Here is a 20,966-nt window from a genome sequence, read left to right as displayed (position 1 = left end):
TTCTCTGTATCAGGTATACACTACCCCTTAGCTGTAAATGAGAGAAAGCAGAGAAAGCACTTGGCACAGTGCCTGGCACTGAGCAGACTCAATGAAAGCTAGATTGTAACTGGAATTTTAATATATCCCAGTGTTCACACATGATAACATTGAGTTATCAAAAAAAAGTTCACTTAAGTCTTTAGTTATATTAAGCAAACTCTAAGAAGTGACTCATGATTTAGAGAGAGAGAGAGAGAGAGAGAGAGAGATCTTCTTTTGAAATCCTAACACTTTAAGGTGTAAAGAGAGCTGGTGTATTCTGGATTTTTCAATTTATTTGAGGGAGGCTTGGATGGCTATGTATTTCCCCCTTGGGACTGCCTTTGCAGTATCCCATAGGTTTTGGACCAAAGTGTCTTCATTCTCATTGGTTTCCATGAGTTGTTTACATTCTTCTTTGATCTCCTGGTTGATCCAAGCATTCTTAAGCAAGGTGGTCTTTAGCTTCCAGGTGTTTGAGTTCCTTCCGAACTTTTTCTTGTGGTTGAGTTCTAGTTTCAAAGCACTGTGATCTGAGAATATGCAGGGGATAATCTAAGTGTTTTGGTATCAGTTGAGCCCTAATTTGTGACCTAGTATGTGGTCTCACATGGAGAAAGTTCCATGTGCACTCGAGAAGAATGAGTGTTCTGTTGTTTTAGGGTGGAATGTTCTGTATATATCTATGAGACCCATCTGGTCCAATGTGTCATTCAGTGCTCTTGTTTCTTTGTTGATTTTCTGCTTGGATGATCTGTCTATTACTGAGAGTGGCGTGTTAAGATCCCCTACTATTAATGTATTCATAACAATATGACTCTTTATCTTGATTAAGAGTTGTTTATATAGTTGGCTGTTCCCATATTGGGAGCATAAGTATTTACAATTGTTAGATCATCTTGGTGGATAGTCCCTTTAAGAATGATGTAGTGTCCTTCTGTATCTCTGACTACAGTCTTTGGTTCAACCAACTGAGCCACCCAGGCGCAATAGTCTTTAGTTTAAAATCTAATTTATCTGATATGAGAATTGCTATCCCAGCTTTCTTTTGAGGCTTATTGGCATGAAAGATGCTTCTCCATCCCTTCATTTTCAATCTGGATGTATCCTTAGGTTCAAAATGGGTCTCTTGTAGACAGCATATGGACAGGCTCTGTTGTTTTCTCCAATCTGTAACCCTGTGTGGTTTTATGGAAACATTTAGGCTGTTCATGTTGAGAGTGATTATTGAAAGATATGTTTTTATTGACACCATGTTGACTGTGAAGTCCTTGTTTCTATTGATTGTCTCTGTAAATTTCTGTTCTGTGTCACTCTTGGGTTTTTTCTTCTTTTATAGAACCCCCCCTCCCCTTTATATTTCTTGTAGTGCTGGCTTAGTGGTCTTATGTCTCCATCAGAAAGGATGAATACCCAACTTTTGTATCAACATGGACGGGACTGGAGGAGATTATGCTGAGTGAAATAAGTCAAGCAGAGAGAGTCAGTTGTCATATGGTTTCACTTATTTGAGGAGCATAAGAAATAACATGGAGGACATGGGGATATGGGGAGAAGGGAGTTGGAGGAAGTTGGAGGGGGAGATGAACCATGAGAGACTGTGGACTCTGGGAAACCAACTGAGGGTTTTGGAGGAGAAGGGGATGGAGGAATGGGTGAGCCTAGTGGTGGGTATTAAGGAGCGTGTGTATTGCATGGAGCACTGGGTGTGGTGCATAAACAATGAATCTTGGAACACTGAAAAGAAATTTAAAAAAAAAGAAATTATAACACTGAAAACAACTTGCCAGATGCCTCAATTGGTTAAGTGTCTGACTCTTGATCTCAGCTTAGGTCTTGATCTCAGGGTTGTGAGTTCAAGTTCCACCTTGGGCTTCATGCTGGGTGTGGAGCCTACTGAAACAAACAAACAAAAAACTTGGATACAGGGCAGAGTAAACTGTGGCCTCTGTGGGATGATGGCTTCTTCCAGGTTTCTGGAAGTTATACCAGTTACTTGGAGAATTTAAACAGGGAGGAACCTTAAAACAGGAAAACAAAATCCGGCCATCTTGTTTCTTAGTTCCATGCTTTATTGGACAGAGACTTCTTGTTTGTGGGGGAAAAACATCCATTTTTTTTAAAAAGTAAAGTTGAAGGTAAAATGCCCACATATTTTCTTCTGAAGGCAAAACCAAGCTGAGTGTTTTCTGGGAACTTTGGATGAATCGTGGTGGCGGCCTTGGCCTCTGTTCTCGTATTGACCAGCACGCATCAGGCCTTTCAACATTATTACCATCTTTCGCTCACTAATTGAAGCTCTTTTCTTTTTTTGTACTTGAAATTCTCAGTGCCTCACATCATAGAAAATAATTTGAATTTAGATTAGAGTGTACTGAAATGTGTTTAAAATTATTTATATGTCCTATTTAATTTGTTTATGTATTTTATTTGGAGGGCTCCCTAAAGACTGTTTAAATTTCAGTGGTATCATGGCTCAGTGATATCCACAGAACAGAGACTAGAACCTTTAATTATAATTTCTGTCAATTTACGTATAATCTCAAGAGTTTTATGAACCAGATATGAAAGTTCATGTTAAGGTCTCCAGCTGGTTGTCTTGCTGTTGTTCTCAATGTTTTGCGTGGCCAATTTTTAACTGCTGAAAGCAATTTGTATATGGTTTCCTTTATAAGAACTCAAGACTAGAGATGTGTGGGGCTCCAGTTCTGGAGAAGACAAAGCAACTGAATTCTTCAGAGACGATGAATTATTCAGTTGTTAGCCACAGTAACTTCTTTAGCTACCATTTTGTGTGCTAATAATAGAAACAGTTTGGATGGGTTCCTCTTGGAATTGAAAAAATCAGGAATGCTTTTTGCTCTTTTCTAGTCTATGCAGAAACTAGAAGGTGATAAAAGAATATTTTCAGTTTCTCACGTTTACTACCTGGGTGAGGTAGTTTTAATTTTTGTGTCTTCTGTTTGTTTTATTTTTAATTTTTGTGTCTTTTAAAGCAAACACGTTTGTTTTATAATTACAATAGCTTGAAACTTAAAAATATACCCCAGAGCAAGATGCTTGTTGTTTTAGTTAAATTACACAATTCAACAAATGGTTTTCTATTTTGGTGACGACTGACAAAAAACGTCTCCCCTTGCCCCCTGGGAAATAAGTAGTAAGTCTGTCAAATTGGGCATAGTGGAGGGAGAAAATCAAAGTCAGTTGCCTCTATACAAAAAAGCATGTTATATAATACTTAAAAAGGAAACATGTCATTTCTGGGTTGGGTTGAATGTATATTAATAATAACAAAAGGCATGCATTTTGTTAGAAAATTGGATCAGCTGAGTCTCCCTTATCTTGTTTTAAATCTCATTCCCTCTAATTGGGTTTTCATGTTGATTCTAATCCGGACTGTTGCTGGGAGCCCCAGAGCACACAGTCTTGGCCAGCTCTCCCCTACTCCAGCCCCATTCTAATCCGGTCATACGTTACCGTTCGAGGCAGCCCCCAAGGACCAGTTGTTGCTGGCACAGCAGAAGCTGTGCCCTACCATTGGCAATGACTTTGGGGTTAGTACCAAAAGGAAGTGCAAGGTCTGGCCTTGGAACTGCAAGTAAAGAAGGGGGAGGGCACCTGTCAGTTTCATAGGGCCTTTGCTGGCCAATGTTTTAGAGGGGATGTATGTCCCCCCATTCCAAAGGTGTTCCACCTCTGTATTTCAGTAGTGAATTGCCACTTCCTCTGCTGTCATCTGGAAGAATGACTTAGGATCCCAGACATCTGTCTGATTAGCTCCAGGCTTTGTTGTTGTGCCTTGGCCGACTTAGACCCTACCGCATGGAGGGGAGTCTGGGTTCAGAGAGGTGGCTCATTCGGAGGAACATAGAGCCATCCATCAGTTCTGCTTGACTTCTGGCAGAAGATTTACCTTCCTAATTAAGTTCTGCTTAAACAAATAGAGTAAAATCCCAGCTTTATACTTTCTTGGGGACCTGAATATTATTACAGATATCAGGTGTATCAGCTAAGGGATTGAAACGGGCAACAGGGAAAAGAAAGGATTAAATTAAGGTTAGATGGAAGGCGGTGGTTTCCAGAGCGGTGAGTAACACCGTTAAATTAAGGGCTTGTCTCGCTCTAGACAATAGCAGGCAGGTTTCTCTACCTTGGGAAGCATGGACATTATTTTAAGAGGCATCTTTAAGGTGTCAGGGTCTTCACATCATTTTTATGAAGAGCCTAGCCTGTGAAGCAGGCCTGAACACTTAAGGAACATTCTGTCTTACAAGTTTGTCTCTTCTTCATGGCAAAGTCTCTAGCCGACTGGGGCTGTTTACCAGTAATTTGTGAGAAACGTGTGCAAACCGAGAATGCAATATATTTTTTAAAATTTTATTTATTTGAGAGAAAGAGAGATCGCGAGCATGAGAGAGAGAGAGAGAGAGAGCATGAGAGGAGAGAGGTCAGCAGGAGAAGCAGACTCCCCACTGAGCAGGGAGCCCGACGTGGGACTCGATCTGGCGACTCCAGGATCATGACCTGAGCCGAAGGCAGTCAGTCACCCAACCAACTGAGCCACCCAGGCGCCCAAGAATGCAGTATTTTAACACCAAGAAATGTAACTACTTCTTTGGGGGCTTATGTGTTGTGATAGCGTGACTGGACATCTTTGCTGGAGCGTGACCACGTTGCGTTCTTTGAAGACATGCTGGTGTTTGGGAGTGGGTTATGGACTGGGGAACATCTTGATTTGGGATTGCAAAAGTACCTTCCAGGACAGACAGCAGAGTGGAAAAGAGTGGTTTTGGTAAGCCCATGGGTGACTCCTTTAGTTGCCAGATTTTACACACTTTCCATTTTATTTCTCATCTTCCAACAGATTTACCTCTTGGTGCCTGGTGTATGCCAGGTCTTCAGTAAATATTTGTTAAATGAAGAATTACTGGATGACTTCTTATCTTTTTGTTCTTGTTGTTGTTTTTGAGAGCGTGTTTGGGAGCTGGAGGGGAGAGAGAATCTCAAGCGGGCTGCACGCTCAGTGGAGAGCCTTGACGTGGGCCTCGATCCCACGACTGCGAGATCATGACCTGAGCTGAAACCGAGAGTTGGATGCTTAGTGCCTGAGCCACTCAGAGGCCCCAGGATGAATTTTTAAGAATGTATTTTAGATAGCTTGTATATCTAAGAGTCTACATAGATTATCAAGAGTTGACTTTCATTCATAGAAATGACTCTTCAGTGAATGAAAATAAGGATAAAAAGAAAGCTAAATACTAAATTCTACAGTATTTACTGTTTCTTTACGCCAAGCTAGAGTACCTGTTTCATTAAAAGAAAGAAAGGAAGATTAATGGTGTGTGAATTAGGTCCCATGTCATATGGAAGACCTTCTCTGCCTTTCTAGCCCTCAGCTCACTTCTTTTTTTTTTCTTTAAGGTTTAATTTACGTATTTGTCAGAGAGAGAGATTGAGAGGGGCCGGCAGGCAGAGGGAGAAACAGGCTTCCTGCTGAGCAGGGAGCTGGATGCCGGACTGGATGCCAAGACTCCGGGGATCATGACCTGAGCGGACGGCAGATGCTTAACGGACTGAGCCACCCAGGCGCCCCACACTTCTTATTTCTTATGTTACCCAAACTCTCTTGATTTCATTGGATTTTCAAGGTGCGACACTTGCGCATTAGGACTCTGATACTGGGATTCTCCCAAGTGATCCCAGGCAGTACCTTTACTCCTTTTAGTGAGATAAGTGCTTCATCTGCATTCTTCGTGACTCTCAATCACAGTCTTCCAAAGAAGAATGTTACCAAGTGATGGAAAAATAGATGAGCCCTGACTGATCAAGTTTTACCAGAAAACAAACAAACAAAAAATGACCTTTCCTCTGTCTTTGCTTCCAGGGAAGGCATGCCAGAAGGACAGGTGTTTCTAGGGGAAGAAATACCTGTTTAACTTTTTAAAAAGATTTTATTTATTTATTTGAGAGAGAGAGAAAGCATGAGACGGGGGGAGGGTCAGAGGGAGAAGGGGACTCCTTGCCGAGCGGGGAGTCTGATGCAAGACTGCATCTGGGGCTCCATCCGGGGCTTGATCCGGGACTCCAGGATCATGACCTGAGCTGAAGGGAATCGCTCAACCAACTGAGCCACCCAGGTGCCCTACCTGTTTAACTTTTAGGTGAAAAGGAAAGCACCATAGTCAGCAGGTACTCATTCGCCATCTGGGTGCTGTGCCTGTGGCATTGTGGGAAGAGCCAGCAGGTTTATGGGAAATCGTGGAGTTTAACAGTGTGGATGGCAGCGTATGGTGAGGTATCCAAGTTAGTGGGTTAGTCTAGAGCTTAACACAGAGTTCAGAAGAAGCCTGTTGCGTACCAAGGTGTAGTGTCTGGTGCAGACCCTGTGGAGGGGGTGGTGATGTCATCTGGGCCCCAAAGGACAGCTGGGATTCAGATGGTTGAGGGCACTCTTACGTAAGGACAAGTGTGCATATTGGAGAGAGGCACAGTGAAGAAAGTGGCTTCTGGGGCTTACAAGTTGACAGTGGTGAGAAATTATGGGCTTGAGAAGAAATCCGAATTCCAGCCTGAAGACTGGGGATTGGATTTCGTAGGCACTTAAAGACTGTGTTCCATTAGGCCGAGCGGCGTGGAGGTTCATGGAAATTCCTCCCTTCCTGACCTGTCTGATTGGTGAGCTCCCGAATACCCACCTCGCCAGGTTTGGATTGCATCCTACGTGTAAATCTTATTTGAGATCAGATGGAGGAACCTTCATTCATTGATTGATCGATGTCTGTTGGGCATTGATGGGCATCTCTGAAAATGACATACTTTTGAAAAGGTGACTCACCCATACACATAAGCAAGGAATGCCCAAGTTTGCCAGATACACTGTTGAGGGTGATCTCTAAAGAGAGAAAATGGTTGTAACTTTGGCAAAACAGCCCTCCTCCCCAGCTAAGCTGGTGTACAAGGGACTCGGGGCGTGCGGGCTGTAGGCTTTCAATTTGCCTCTCACCCCCTCTTGCTTCTTCGTGAGTTCCTTCAGCATATTTTGCCACATGCCGCTGTGCTCTGGCTGTGACTCAGAGCCTGTTTTGGTGAGTTTGGCTTTACAGTGTTTGTCCTTTAAGCGATGTGTCATGGAACAGTTCCAAAAATACGGCCAACTCCAGCAAAGCGGTAAAATCCCACAGTTCTTTTCCCGCTTCCTTTCTCTGTAGTGCGGAGGTCATGGCGCCTTGTGAGGAGAATGAAAGGCCCCAGTATGACCCAGGACAGGCCAGCAACTGCAGACTTGGCCCAAATTGGGCACATAACTCCATGAAATAAATGCACAGCCTTGGAGTTGGAAGCACCTTTGGTCATCTCACAGTCGCGCAGCTTAATTTTGCTGATGAGTCTGGGCGTATTGTTAGGTGAGCTAATTGGTGTTTCCTGCAAAGTCATGTGGAAATTTGATTGTTTCTTCCTTAGTCTGATTCTTTTGAACTCTGCTGTCCTTTTGGCGATACTTTTTCTTCAGTTGTGATTAATCATCTGCTGGCAAGAGCTTCTAAACTTTCCTCATGTCATCAAATATTTATTAAGCACCTGCTTCTAGACACTCAGGATCCAGAAATGAGAAAGTTTTCAAAGAACTGGCTTCACAGGCCTTGCGTTTGAGGCCTGATTTGTGTTTAAGTTCCTCCGGCTGATCAGCCAATGAATGACTGTTTCTCAAGTCTCTCATACATCGGACATTGGTCTTGCTCTGTGGGGTGCAATTTGGGCTTCCGAGGGTCCGCCTTCTTGTTGGAAATCCAGAGCTAATCTTAACATCCACAGAATGAATAGAGAATGTGACCTTGGTAGGTGGCTGAAGGCTTGAGTGTCTGGCGTCTCTACAGACTAAGAGGCTGGGGCAGTTCCAAAGAAAGAAGCCAGAGGGTAAGGCAAGGTGGAACCTTCTGGAAGGCAGCAGATTAAGGGACAAGAGGAGCTGCTGCAGAAAGCAGCCTGCAGTGGTTCCTCTTTTCATGGTCCTCCTCCCTCGCTGATCTTTGTGGGGGGTTCATGTAACACCAGTCTCCCCCATGCGTGGACTCTGTAGTAAAGCTGTTGGTTCTGCTAGGCCTCCTGGCCTCCAGCCCTGGCTGACTCCCCGGGAAAGCCAGAGCTGCAGGAGCCCTGTCTGCCCGTGGGAGGGAGTCTCCTCCTAACTGGCCCCATGAAACAGGCGGGACTTGTCAACTGTTAAAATTTCTGAGGCTCTTCTCACCGTCTTCCTGTGTATCACTTGATTCTCTAATCCTGCGCAGTTCTAGAATAAATAGTGCTTGTAGTGGTTAGGGTAATTGTTCATCCTTCAACTTGAAAGGAGAAGGAGAAAGTATAATGGATGTGGACATGAATCTGGGACCAGGCATTCTTCAGTGTAAAACGGAGTCTTTTCCGAAATTTGATTTGTAAGTTATTGTTCGCAACACAGAAAACCTTTTCCCCCTAGAAGCCAAGTTCTACGTGCTGATTAAGATTTCCGACTGGCCCACAGCCGTCTGGTTAGTAAGTGTGGCTGAGCTATAGAATTCACACACTAAGTGGCAGACGTGACTGTGTCTCTGGGAAAATGGGTTCTGCATTCCAGTTTGGAATGTCAGGAAAGAAGTCCCCTTCCTTGACGGGGTATGGGTGAGGAGCTTGGGGAGCTCACCCCCAGGCCTGGTGCCCAGATGCTGTGGCAGCTGAAGAATGACCCGTTCACCGCACCCGTCAAAACAGGCAGCCAGTGTGGCTCCCTGGAAGGTTCTAGTGACTGGCATGTGGGGGCGGGGGGCAGGCCGCAATGGCGTCCGGCTGAGCAGCAGCTGTTTCTAGGCGCCCTGCTTCCAGTCCGGGGCTTGGCAAGCCCTTTTAACAAGGGAGATTTCATCTTTTCCTTCCCTTCATGCCTGCTCTCTTCTTGGTGAAGTTATCGAAACCCAGTTATTCTGTCTCTTTCTCTTTTTAAATCTGCGACGGTCCTGGCCAAGATACCTGTGTCATTCCTTGTTCATCGCTCTTTCTGGAACACATAATACTCCATTGAAGAGGGGCGTCTGGGTGGCTTGGTCAGTTAAGCATCACCCTTCTGCTCAGGTGGTGATCCCAGGGTCGGGGCACCCTGCTCAGTGGGGAGCCTGCTTCTCCCTCTCCCTCTGCCCCTCCCCACTGCTTGTGATCTCTCTCTCTCTCTCAGATAAATAAATAAAATCCTAAAAAAAAAATCAGTTGAGGAGAACTCCCTGTTGTGGAAAAAGTGTTTTTCTCCTAAAGGAGTGCTAACAAGGAAGAACGGAAGCCATAAGGCATTGCTGATGTTGCAGTGGCCCTCAGGGACAGGGTTTGGTGATGTCGTGAGGAGGGGTGAGATGACGCGTTACTGTCAGATCTTCACTCCTGTCGCAGAAGCTCTATGGAGCTGAACTTCCTGGCTCTGGATTCTGTAATGTCCAGGCAGTCTAGAAACCCCTATTACTTACATAAAATGACACCATATAAACCCAGGGACAAAAGAACATCGATTGGTTAAAGCTGTCCACAGTTACAGGCCAAGTGCCACTAGATGGTGATAGCAAGATAGAGCTAGAGTTTATAAATAGGTCATTAATTAATCAATTATTTTTAATTGTTTTTATAGAGGGAAGGGGGGAGGGAATGAAGAGAGAGAGAGAGAATCTTTTTTTTAAAAAAAGATTTTATTTATTTATTTGACAGACAGAGATCACAAGTAGGCAGAGAGGCAGGCAGAGAGAGAGAGGAGGAAGCAGGCTACCCGCTGAGCAGAGAGCCCGACGTGGGGCTCCATCCCAGGACCCTTGGACTATGACCTGAGCCGAAGGCAGAGGCTTCAACCCACTGAGCCACCCAGGTGCCCTGAGAGAGAGAGAATCTTAAGCAGGTTCCACGCCTAGCACAGAGCCCGAGGGGCTCGATCTCACAACCCTGAGATCATGATCTGGGCTGAAATCAAGAGTCAGACGCTTAACGACTGAGCCACCCAGGTGCCCCAGTAGGTCATTTTCAAAAAGTCTGCTTATAAACAGGTAGTAATTACATTAGCTTGTGATACCCTAGACTCACTTTGTTTTGACTGTATACTATCCAACAAATTTCTAGTTCTGATTTGGCTTATCATGCAGATTTCTCTCTTGGGAGAGAGTAATGTTGGCTAGAAGATGGGACTATCCAATCTTATTAATGGTCTGTTTCTTAGAGCAGAAATTAGCAAATTGGCCATTTACTTGATGTTTTGGCCTCTTTTGAACTTGGTTAGAATGAGCCCATTCTCAAGAGCCATGACAATGGAAGACCAGATTCTGGACCTTGGGGACACAACCAACATGCCTGGTCTGGCCAAAGACATCTGTCACCTCTCACTTTCCAGATGGGAAACAGAGCTGCAAAAAAAGTGTGACTTTCCCAATGTGCTCACAACTGCTCAGCAGTGACGAATCTGGGCTTGGAATCACAGTCTCCGGACCCTCACGCTGGAGCTCTTTTCAGAGACCGATCTCATCACAGCCCCATACCCAGGTCTGATCTTGTCCCCTGAATGGCCGAAATGGGCAGTTAGGAAGGAAACAAGAGAGGACCGGAGGGCAGGATTTGCGGTCTTTTAAGTGTGCTCCCTATCAGATAGGAAGTTATCATTTAAAACCAGGCACAGTACAAGTGCCATCCACCGCATTCTAGGAGGGGGAGTGAGTGCCAGTGGCTCATGGAGTGCCACGCCATGAAGTGTCACGCCTGAGCTACGGGCATGATTTGGTGCTGACGTCATGACCACTATTGGTGGGAGCTGTGTGGAAGCATCCCTGGTGTGTTCACAGAGCCACCTGGTGACGTATGACTAAGCAGCTCCAATTGGCTTGCTCTGGTGCCCCGTGTAATGACATTTCCTCCAAAGTTCAGGGGTTAACAGTGGCAGCGTGCTCAGCTGGGGGAATTGGAGAATGTGACTCAAGATGGGCTAAGTGAATTTGAGATTTTATTTAGCAGGAACAAGGGAGACATGGAATCTTCTTAAAACATTTAGAATCTGGGTTTTTTTTTTTTTTTTAATGGGCCTGAAGCAGAAGCCAGGTCCATGGGGTTCCAGTGCTAACAGTTGAGTGATGGAGCCCATTGTGATCACCCCAAACCCTAAATTAATTTGAACTGGAAGTCAACTGAACGGTCCCGAAGCCCTGTGACGTTAGAGATGTTCCCCCTGTTCTGAATGAGTATGCGGTGCGGCTTCTTCCCTGAACAAGGATGTGGCCAGGGCCACCACCGGTTATCTCAGGTGGTGAGAGCAGGGTGCCAGGGAGCAGTTTAGCATGGCCCTGGAAGCATGGGCCGGACCCCCACGTGGGCGACCCCTCGCAAGGTGGAACTGGCAGCTCAGCGCAGCCCTGCCCTGCTTCTGGCATGGTGGAGATCAGAAATGTTAACATGTACGGAAACATTTAGAGATTAAATGTCTTGTGGAGGGCCTGGGTAGTGGAGTCAGTTAGGTGCCCGACTTTCGGTTGAGGCTTGGGTTGTGATCTCAGGGTTGTACGATTGAGCCCTGCGTTGGGCTCTGCACTGAGCAGAGAGTCCGCTGGAGATTCTCTCTCCCTCTTCCTTTGCCCGCCCACCCTCCAAGGGACACACTTTCTCTGTCTCTCTCAAATAAATAAAATCTCTTTTAAAATTTTATTTTTTAAAATATTTTATTTATTGGGGGAGGAGAGAAAGAGTGAGAAAAAGAGAGAGGGACAGCATGAGCAGAGAGAGGGAGAAGCAGAGTCCCTGCTGAGCAGGGAGCCCGATGCGGGGCTCGGTCCCAGGACCCCAGGATCATGACCTGAGCCTAAGGCAGAGGCTTTAACCCACTGAGCTACCCAGGCACCCTAAATAAAATCTTTAACCAAAATAAAATGTCTTGTCTGAGTTCAGCTGCTGATGTAGAATTGGACCTTAGGTAATCTTATGTAAATTGGCCAGAAGTCTCTTGGATAACATCAACAGTTAACTCATATTTTGCACATTATATGTATTATATACTGCATTCTTAAAATGAAGTAAGCTAGAGAAGAAAATGTTAATAAGAACTCATAAGGAAGAGAAAAATACATTTATAGTACTGTGTTGTGTTTATTGAAAAAAAACCCCACGTGTCAGTGGACCTGCGCAGGTCAAACCCATATTGTTCAAGGGTCAACAGTACTTAAAGAGAAGAAAAAACAAAACCCATCTTTCATGAAGTTTCAGCTCTGTCTTTAAGATTTTATTCACTCATTTGACAGACAGATCACAAGTAGGCAGAGAGGCAGGCAGAGTGAGAGGGGGAAAGCAGGTTCCCTGCTGAGCAGAGAGCCCGATGCGGGGCTCGATCCCAGGACCCTGAGATCATGACCTGAGCTGAAGGCAGAGGCTTAACCCACGGAGCCACCCAGGCGCCCTGTTGTTGATATCCTTGAACTCCGCCTCATCCCACTGTGGGAGCGGGACCTTAAAAGCATCTAGCAGTATAGCCTGAGAAGCAACCCTTTCTTTCTTGTCTGCATCACATTTGTGGTCAATGGAGGGAGGGAATCCTGTGGTTCATACGACCTTGGCAGATCCAACTGGAAACTAACCAGCTAATTTCTGGACCCAAATGGTAGAGAGAAAGTTCAGCTCATCTGGGACTCCGCTTCATGCCATACTAAGCAGGCTAGTGAGGCTTGCACAGAGTGGCAGAAGATGAAAAAGCACAGGCGGGGCAAATATGCAAATTTGCATTTCCTTTAACAAGCCCCAGTGCTTTGCAGATAGGAAAGGGGAATTGCTTCTCCATTTTGTATGTATGAATGGTTGGGATTCGCCCAAGGCAAATGGCCTGTCCCACAGCCTACTTCTCCTTGTTCTCCCCATGCCCACTCCACGTTGGACAATTCTGCTCTTTCCCAGCTGGGATACGATGTTCACTACCATGCAGTTTGAGGTTTGGAAGGGTGTGGTACTGGGGACAGGATTGCTGGTTATATTTGCTTTTTCCACTGCTCGCAAATCGTAGCTGTTAGGCTTTGCTTTCTGTACTCCGCCCTAGAGGCCTCTTCCAGCTCCTTCTGGTGTAGCTCCTTGTGCTACAGAGCAGGCTTTTAGAGAGAACAGTGTCCCTGGGTAAACTCAAGTGTATCGGGCTTTTCCAAAAAGGAAACTCTATTGTTGCGGCAGCGCCCCTCCAGCAGATGCGGTGGCTGACTCTTGCTGATGATGTACGTTTCATTTTCTGATCAGGTGATTTGTCCTAATTCCAGCCAAGTGCCCGAGTGAGTGAATAACGCCAGTGTTGGCACATACGGGCAGTCAGTCAGCCTGGAGAGGGAGCAACAGAAAAAGAAAGGGGCAGGTTTTTTTTATCACTGCTTTTGCTCTCCTGCCTTATTCTGCTGATATTTATTTCTGCTTCTTATTTCGGACTCTCCCCATCTTCACGTGCACACACATATTCATGCTCCCATTAAGAATTATGGGCTAAAAATGAGTGAATATTTTGCTTTGTTAGCATTTCGGTGTGCATGGCATTAACACTTCCCCCTAAGGGACGTTCAGTGAATCTGGAATCCTCTGGGATACTAGGTTCTTTCTCCAGGGTCTGTCATATCTTGTTCACCCAGACTTTGGCATCCTGAAACAGAATGCCTAATTATTCCTGGACAACTTTGAGGTTTATATTGGACTGCAGTGTCATTTGACTCCTTACTCTTGAGTAAAGGGCTCATCAGAGCCCTTTACTAAAAGTAGATTAGTGTGTCATTTGGTTTTTATTTTTTTTTGAAGATTGATCGATCGATTGGTTTGAGAGAGGGAGAGCACGCGTGCGTGCATGTGAGTTGGGGGAGGGGCAGAGGAAGAGAAAATCACACGATCCTGAGATCACGGCCTGAGCCCAAATCAAGAGGCGGCTGCTTAACCAACTGAGCCACCCAGGCGCCCCTAGTGTGTCATTTTTAGATGTGATTGGGCTCCTCGGTCGTATTGTTTTGACTGCAGAACATTCGTTGATTAAATGAATAGCACAGTCATGAATCCCGGAATAGGCAGACTTCTCTAGGCTCGTATTTGCATACAGTATCTAGGTTGATACTGTTTCCCAATTTGAAAAAAAATGGCTACTATATATTTTCGTTCTAGAGACAGAGTTTAAGTCTTGAAGAATATGTACACAAAGAAGATAAAATTTTGCCTTGATGTTGTCCCAGAAAACACACAGATTAGGAATTAATTGGGCCCATTACCAATCTTGTCCCACACAAAGAGGTACATTTTATTCCCATCACTGCATCTGGGAAAAGAAGATTCAGACTTCTAGACTTCCTGGAATGAAATGTTTTTAGAAGGTGCATTTCCATCCAGGATGTGGGTTTCCCATAGATAAGTATATCTACATTATTGGTTCGCAAATTCGTGGATTGTGCCTATGTTCGAGGATGCTTCTAGTTTCAAATACATGTATATGAGACTAGAAGAATTGTCCATACATTTTAATACATTGAATACATTTATAAATCAACAGTTCATTTGTATTTAAAACAACAGCTGACTGGTGTCTTCACTCGGGACAGTGGCCTATCAGAATGAAGGCAAAGTGAAATGTTGTATTTATTTCCTGTTTTGTTGCTGACAGTAGAGTACTGTTAGGCCAGAGGTCCCATCTGAAAAAGTCCCCTGAGGCCAGGAAGAGCTGGCACAGGTTCAAATCCATGAAGATAGGCTGAGAGGGGCAAGGTCAAACAGCAGAAACCAGGCACTGAGGCTGGGAACCAAAAGCAGGCCTTGGAAAAGTTTGGGTGGCATGGAGTTGGGATCCCAGGCCATTGGGACCCAGTGGGTGGCAGCGGGGAGGACGGGGAGCAGAGGAACAGGCAGTGTGGACAGTGGTCCTACTGAATCCGGTGATTAAAACGTGCACTTGGAAACGTGTCAGAAAGGTTCCGCCCCCTTCTTCGCGGACCATCAGTACGTTGTGTAGGTGACAGGTATGAACTGTAACCCATGCATTCGGGTTTTCTGGAACTGGCCCGAGGATTGACATGCTCAGATCGGATGAGCGCATTTGCTTGTGGGTTGTGCTTCTTAGCTTGGCTCTCGTTTCCTATCACCGCTGCGCTCTGACTCACCGATGGCCTCCCACATGTCATTAGGTGGCTCAGCTGCTGCTTTCACTTCTCCCAAAGGTGCACAGAGGTTTGGGTCTCAGCTTGTACATTTTTGTCTCCCAAGAGCCAGAGGAAGTGGCCGTTTGCTAGTTTGGTTTGCTGAGTTGAATACTTACGGTGTCTGACAGTTTCAATTTCCTTTCTCATAGGTATTCGATCCTGATGACCTTTATTCAGGGGTCAACTTCTCCAAGGTTCTGAGCACACTTTTAGCTGTCAACAAGGCAACAGAAGGTAAGCAGGCTTTGTGATTTATGAGTGGCGCGTGACATGTTTGGATCCACGGGCTTCTCATTCCCCTAGGAGCCAACTGTGGCCAGGACGGTTCGATTGGGGTACATTTCTCCTCTCCTGGCAAATAAATCCCAGTGGGGGTCACATGCTTTACTTGTCCATGGAGTAGGATTTTGACACGCCTCTCACAGATGTTACTGCAACGCCCTTCATATAAGGATAAGAACCAAGAAGCTATTTTGTTCAAAGCTGTGGAATAAGCCCCTGAGTGTTACAGGACAGAAAGGAAAAGGAAAAGACAAGTTCTCTTTTTCATAAACTTCACAGAAGATAGTTGTTACTTCCCTGTCTCCCCTACTGACATGTTTTTCTCAGATTTTTGTATGTGTTTCTCCATGTAAAGGAAGCCATCAGTAACCTTGCACTGGAAATGAAACCTCAGGCTCCTAGTGAATGAAAAAAATCCTTTTTTTAAATTATTATTTAAATGTTTAATAACCACCACATCGGAGGTACTGGATATAAATCTTTTTTTTTTTTTTTTTAAGATTTTATTTATTTATTTGAGAGAGAGACAGAGAGAGCATGAGCGAGGAGAAGGTCAGAGAGCAAAGCAGACTCCCCATGGAGCTGGGAGCCTGATGCGGGACTCGATCCCGGGACTCCGGGATCATGACCTGAGCCGAAGGCAGTCGTCCAACCAACTGAGCCACCCAGGCGTCCCATAAATCTTAAAGAATGTAAAGAAAATGTGGATATCTTGGAGTATAACTTCACTCCTTCTGCAAGACAGCATCTTCTTACCTACAGCGGGATGGAAATCACCAGAATTAAAATGCGTTGAGAAAAAAAAATGCATTGAGCCCTTACCATGGGTCTAAAACAATTCTAAGAACCATCGGTGGGCTCATCTTTGAAACAGTTCTAGGGGTAGGTATTATTAATAGGTCCATATGACAGATAAGGGAAATCAGGCCCGCAGTTGCCCAGTTAGCAAGTGGCAGAGCCGGGATTCAGACCTGCATCAGATGGAGCCCTGACCCTTAATGCCAGAGCATGGCTCTTGGGGTTCAGACTGTTGGAAAGTCAACAGGCTGTGTGCCCAGCACTGCCAAGCGCCACAAAGGAAGTGTAAGATACAGTCCCGCCCTTGAGAAAATGTCTATTTAGGAAGGCTCCACTTCCCCACGTGAGACGATTGGCGAACAAGAGCAGACAATGTAGTCAATGCCAAAGCTATCAAGTAATTACCATTTTAGTGAAAAGAGCTGTATATAATAGCAATAAGTGTAAAAATACTTCTCTGGAGTTGTTCTTTTGCTATTTGGGAAAAAAAAATGCTTTTGAGCCATTGCAAGGCGCGTAGCAGAAAGTACAGCTAATTCAAGGAACTATATTTAACACACACGACAAGCACCCAGGGCTGGGCAGGGAGGATCGTGTAATTCTAACATTATGCCATACAAATTATACGTTCTTTTGCCAAACTCTGCTAGCAGGTTTTACAGTCTCTTCCCTTGCCACAGATATTTATAAAATATAAGGAGGTGAAAGTTAAAACATCAAGGAAATTACTTGGATACTGAGCTTGTCGCCTAGGGAATGTTTGGGCTCTAGACTTTTGCAGTTTATGTCTTTTAAAAATAAATGGAGAGGAAAAGAACCCTCATTTGAATTGTCAAGAAGCTAGCTACTCTCTTTTGCACGCTGTCAGCATACGGAAAACATCCAGCTCAGCGCTGGTCTGATCGGATTTCACGAGGTTTCAAGGAAGGGAAGATTCTTGAATTTGAGTTTTTCAAAGAAGGATCCTCGGTGTCAAGATTGCATCTCTCCCCGACACATGTTCTCTCTCCGATTCTCCTTCTCCGGGGCTCCCACCCCACCGACCCCACCCCCAGCCCCAGGCTGGTCACAGACGCCACACATACTGCTGCATACGAGGACGAGAACCAACCAGTTAAGGGCCAAAACACAAAGAGAGAAGTTTGAAATATTTCAAAGTAATAAGAGCCACAAACAGCTGTTTGGTACCCAATATAGTTCTGCCTTGGATAACAGGGCGTACTGTTGCCACTGGTTCAAGAGGGGCCAGTGGTAGGGAAATGGGTTAAGCGAAAATGTGGCTGTGTCGCTGTTTTTCATTCTACTGGACAGCGATGGCCAGTAAGGTTACGCAGGAGGAAGCTGGCCGCCGGCATGGAGGGGGCGGGTGGTGCGGAATGAAATGCACTTGGCACGTCCCTAGCCGCAACCGTGCAGCCCCGGGAGCCTTTGATGATGTCCCAGGAAAGACGGCGTGCTCTGTAGCTGTGTTTCGGACTGGAGCATTTCGCTTTATCTTGCCTTTTCTTCTTTTCACAGATCAGCTCTCAGAAAGACCATGTGGACGTTCCTCTTCTCTTAGTGCTGCTAATAGTTCTCAGACGAACCCACAGGGAGCGGTGGTTAGCGCACCTCCAGGCCCGCAAAGGCAGTCCAAGGCAGTGGTAAGTGCAGAACCCGATTCCCCTTGCCCGTTCTAAGATCCGTCAGATGAGATCCCCTGACCCGGTTTCAGCTGCCTCGGTGGTGAAACAGCTGGCCTCTGTGGTGAAACAGCTGGCCTCTGTGTTGGGGGCCTTGCCCCCAGAACGACTCTGGAACCCGGCTGCCAGTTCAGGCCTGTGGGGGTTGAAGCCCTGGAGTTCTTCCCTTTCCTCGAGCCGAGTGAATCCCTTCCTGCAGAAGGCTCTGCAAATGGAAGTCACTAGAACAACCTCCTGATGGTGGTTTCAGTCCTCGTCTCTTTCTTGCTCTCATTATTCTGATCGTCATTTTAGTTTTTCTCTTTGCATTCCTGGGGGGCCTGTGAGGATCTCCCGCATTGGCTGTACCCCGTTTTCTTTGCATTTGGTCTTAATGGGAGCGTTTATCGGGGAGGAACCGCCTATCTTCTGCTCGTTAGAGACTTTGTTCCCTGTCAGAAGCCACCCACTTGCTCTAAGCCATCAAGAGCTCTTGCTTCCAAAGCACTTTAACTACTTCCAAAGCGCTTAACCTTTTGAGATCATGATCCCTTTGAGGAGCCGATGAACACGACAGTTCCACAGCTCTGGGACCCTCTCAGATTGTGTGCAGAATCTCTTGCCTGTGAACTTCGGGGGGGTGTGTTTTGGGTAAAGGTCCGTTGTGCTCATCAGCTTCTCGAAGGCACCCATGACAGCTTAACGACTCCCCACTCAGGTAACGAGGGGGTATTTGGTGTTTGCCAATGACTAAATCTTAGCCACTTTAAGATATTCTTAGCGATGGGGAGGTGGGTGGCAGATTTTATGGGTAGATTAGTACCTAATCTTGGCTGTGTAATTGTGTAAGACCGTGTCTGTGTGTTGGGTAGAGGCGGCTCATTTAAATAAGTACCTTCAGATAATACAAAATACACATGCTCTTCCGAGGGGCTTATTAACCAAGCCCACCTCCCACCGCATCCCACTCCTTAGCTAAAAACTCAAAACTGAGGGAGAACCTGGGGTTTCACTTTACTGGCCTCCATTCATTTAATTTCTGCCCCTGCCCCATTTAGGGGGCCGCTTAATCTGGTGTGGCTTTTGTTTCTCTAGGAGATGACGGAAAATGGAAGCCATCAGTTGATAGTAAAGGCAAGATTCAACTTTAAGCAGACAAATGAAGACGAGCTGTCAGTTTGTAAAGGGGACATCATTTATGTCACCAGAGTTGAAGAAGGAGGCTGGTGGGAAGGCACATTAAATGGCCGAACAGGCTGGTTCCCTAGTAATTATGTCCGAGAAATTAAATCCAGTGGTAAGTAGATCTTTTAAAAGCCTGTTTCAGTGTGACTCTTGTACTTTCTTATGTTCCTGCTGCGATGCTGGTCGTTTTACTGGGTTCCCAGAAACTATTTGTACTTGCACGTGCGTGCCAACAATAAGGGTGGAAGAGAACTGGGGGAGAAAAATCTGTGATTAGATATTTTGAAACAGTGTTGTATTTAGATTACATCAAGACAGCAAAAACCTCAAAAAGCCAAAGAATTCGAAGCTCAGACAACTGTTCTACCTTAACTATGTCTCCTTCTGTTTACTAATTCTAGACGGTGGAAGACAGTGCACAGTCCTTCCTGCCGCTCCAAGACTCACCATGGTAGAACACAATAATAAGAGAGGCCATGTGCTAACTTCCTTTTTTTAGCCCTAAGCTCTTTAAGCAGATCTAAGTCTAAATGCCTCCGGGATGTGTTCGAGAAATAACAATAGTAGGACTGCAAGCTGTCTGGCTGCTTTTATTCTGAAGAAGATTTTCCTTAACTCCTTGGGTACTGTTAACTGCTTATCCTCTTTCATAATAATATCCAGAGAATGCAATCTAATAATTCTTCAGTAGTCCTTCTAGAACTTTCTTAGGTAACCTCCTTGCTTTTTTATTATTTAAGAAAGTAGGCCCTGCCTATATTACCAAAGACCCCTGATGTATAAAGATATACACAATGCAGATAACATAGTGTTCACTTATTCACGTTATTATATCTCTTTACTTCCCCAAAATATTCACCCAAGGGCTCCTTTGAGTGGTTAGCTCTTCAGTGCATTTTTTCTTTCCTAGATGTCTTGTTTTCTTAATGCCTCAAAATTAATGACTGTATTAAATGACTGTAATTATAGGCTCATTGTAAATGAATTAAGACATTACAGAGATATATAATGTAGATAATATGAATCTTCTTTGCACCCTCCCCCAGATAACCACTGCTTGGAGTTTTTTTTTTTTTTTAAGAATTTATTATTTGACAGAGAGAGACACAGCAAGAGAGGCAACACAAGCAGGGGAAGCAGGAGAGGGAGAAGCAGGCTTCCTGCTGAGCAGGGAGCCTGAGCCCGAGGCAGGGCTCCATCCCAGGATCTTGGGATCATGACCTGAGCCAAAGGCAGCTGCCTAACTACTGAGACACCCAGGCGCCCTTGTTTGTACTTTTTTTTCCCCCTAAAGCATTTAAGAGAAAGTTTAGTTTTCTGTATTGTGTGTTCATTTAAGGGTGGCAGGGGTCTGGGAGAGGGCATCTCCTTTAATGGAATAAATGTTTACTAACAGATTTATAATTACATGTGTATGTATAGACTTTTTAGCACTTATTTATTTGCTTATTTATTTATTTGACAGACAGAGATTACAAGCAGGCAGAGAGGCATGCAGAGAGAGGGGGGGGAGGCAGACTCCCCGCTGAGCAGAGAGCCCAATGCGGGGCTCGATCCCAGGACCCTGGGATCATGACCTGAGCTGAAGGCAGAGGCTTTAACACACTGAGCCACCCAGGCTCCCCTTCTTAGCACTTTTTAAAGATTTTGTTTTTAAGTAATGTCTGCACCCAACATGGGGCTTGAACTCAAACCCCCGAGATCAAGAGTCACAGGCTCTACTGACTCAGCCTGCTGGGCGCCCCTTATCACTTTTCATTACTCGGAATCACGACGTTTCTCCTGAGCCCTGAAATATTTTTCTGCCTTGCTTGGAATTTCCTTGGTTTTGATGATCCTTGCA

General features: G+C 45.2%; 1 protein-coding gene across 4 annotated transcripts in view; it reads left to right on the top strand.

Annotated features, from left to right (window-relative positions):
* The window catches only part of ARHGEF6 (Rac/Cdc42 guanine nucleotide exchange factor 6), a 100,226-nt gene that overhangs the window by 15,920 nt on the left and 63,340 nt on the right, over positions 1 to 20,966 (top strand). For all 4 annotated transcript variants that reach the window (XM_059158687.1, XM_059158686.1, XM_059158685.1 and 1 more), the window contains 3 exons: positions 15,347 to 15,431; positions 17,796 to 17,920; positions 19,034 to 19,235. In XM_059158687.1, coding sequence (XP_059014670.1) covers positions 15,347 to 15,431; positions 17,796 to 17,920; positions 19,034 to 19,235 — 412 coding nt within the window. The remainder of the gene's footprint in view (positions 1 to 15,346; positions 15,432 to 17,795; positions 17,921 to 19,033; positions 19,236 to 20,966) is intronic.

The sequence above is a fragment of the Mustela lutreola genome, chromosome X, assembly GCF_030435805.1.
Source record: "Mustela lutreola isolate mMusLut2 chromosome X, mMusLut2.pri, whole genome shotgun sequence".
NCBI classification, from domain to species: Eukaryota; Metazoa; Chordata; class Mammalia; order Carnivora; family Mustelidae; genus Mustela; species Mustela lutreola.
Note: the sequence above shows the minus strand (reverse complement) of the source record. Positions and strands in the feature narration are given on the sequence as shown.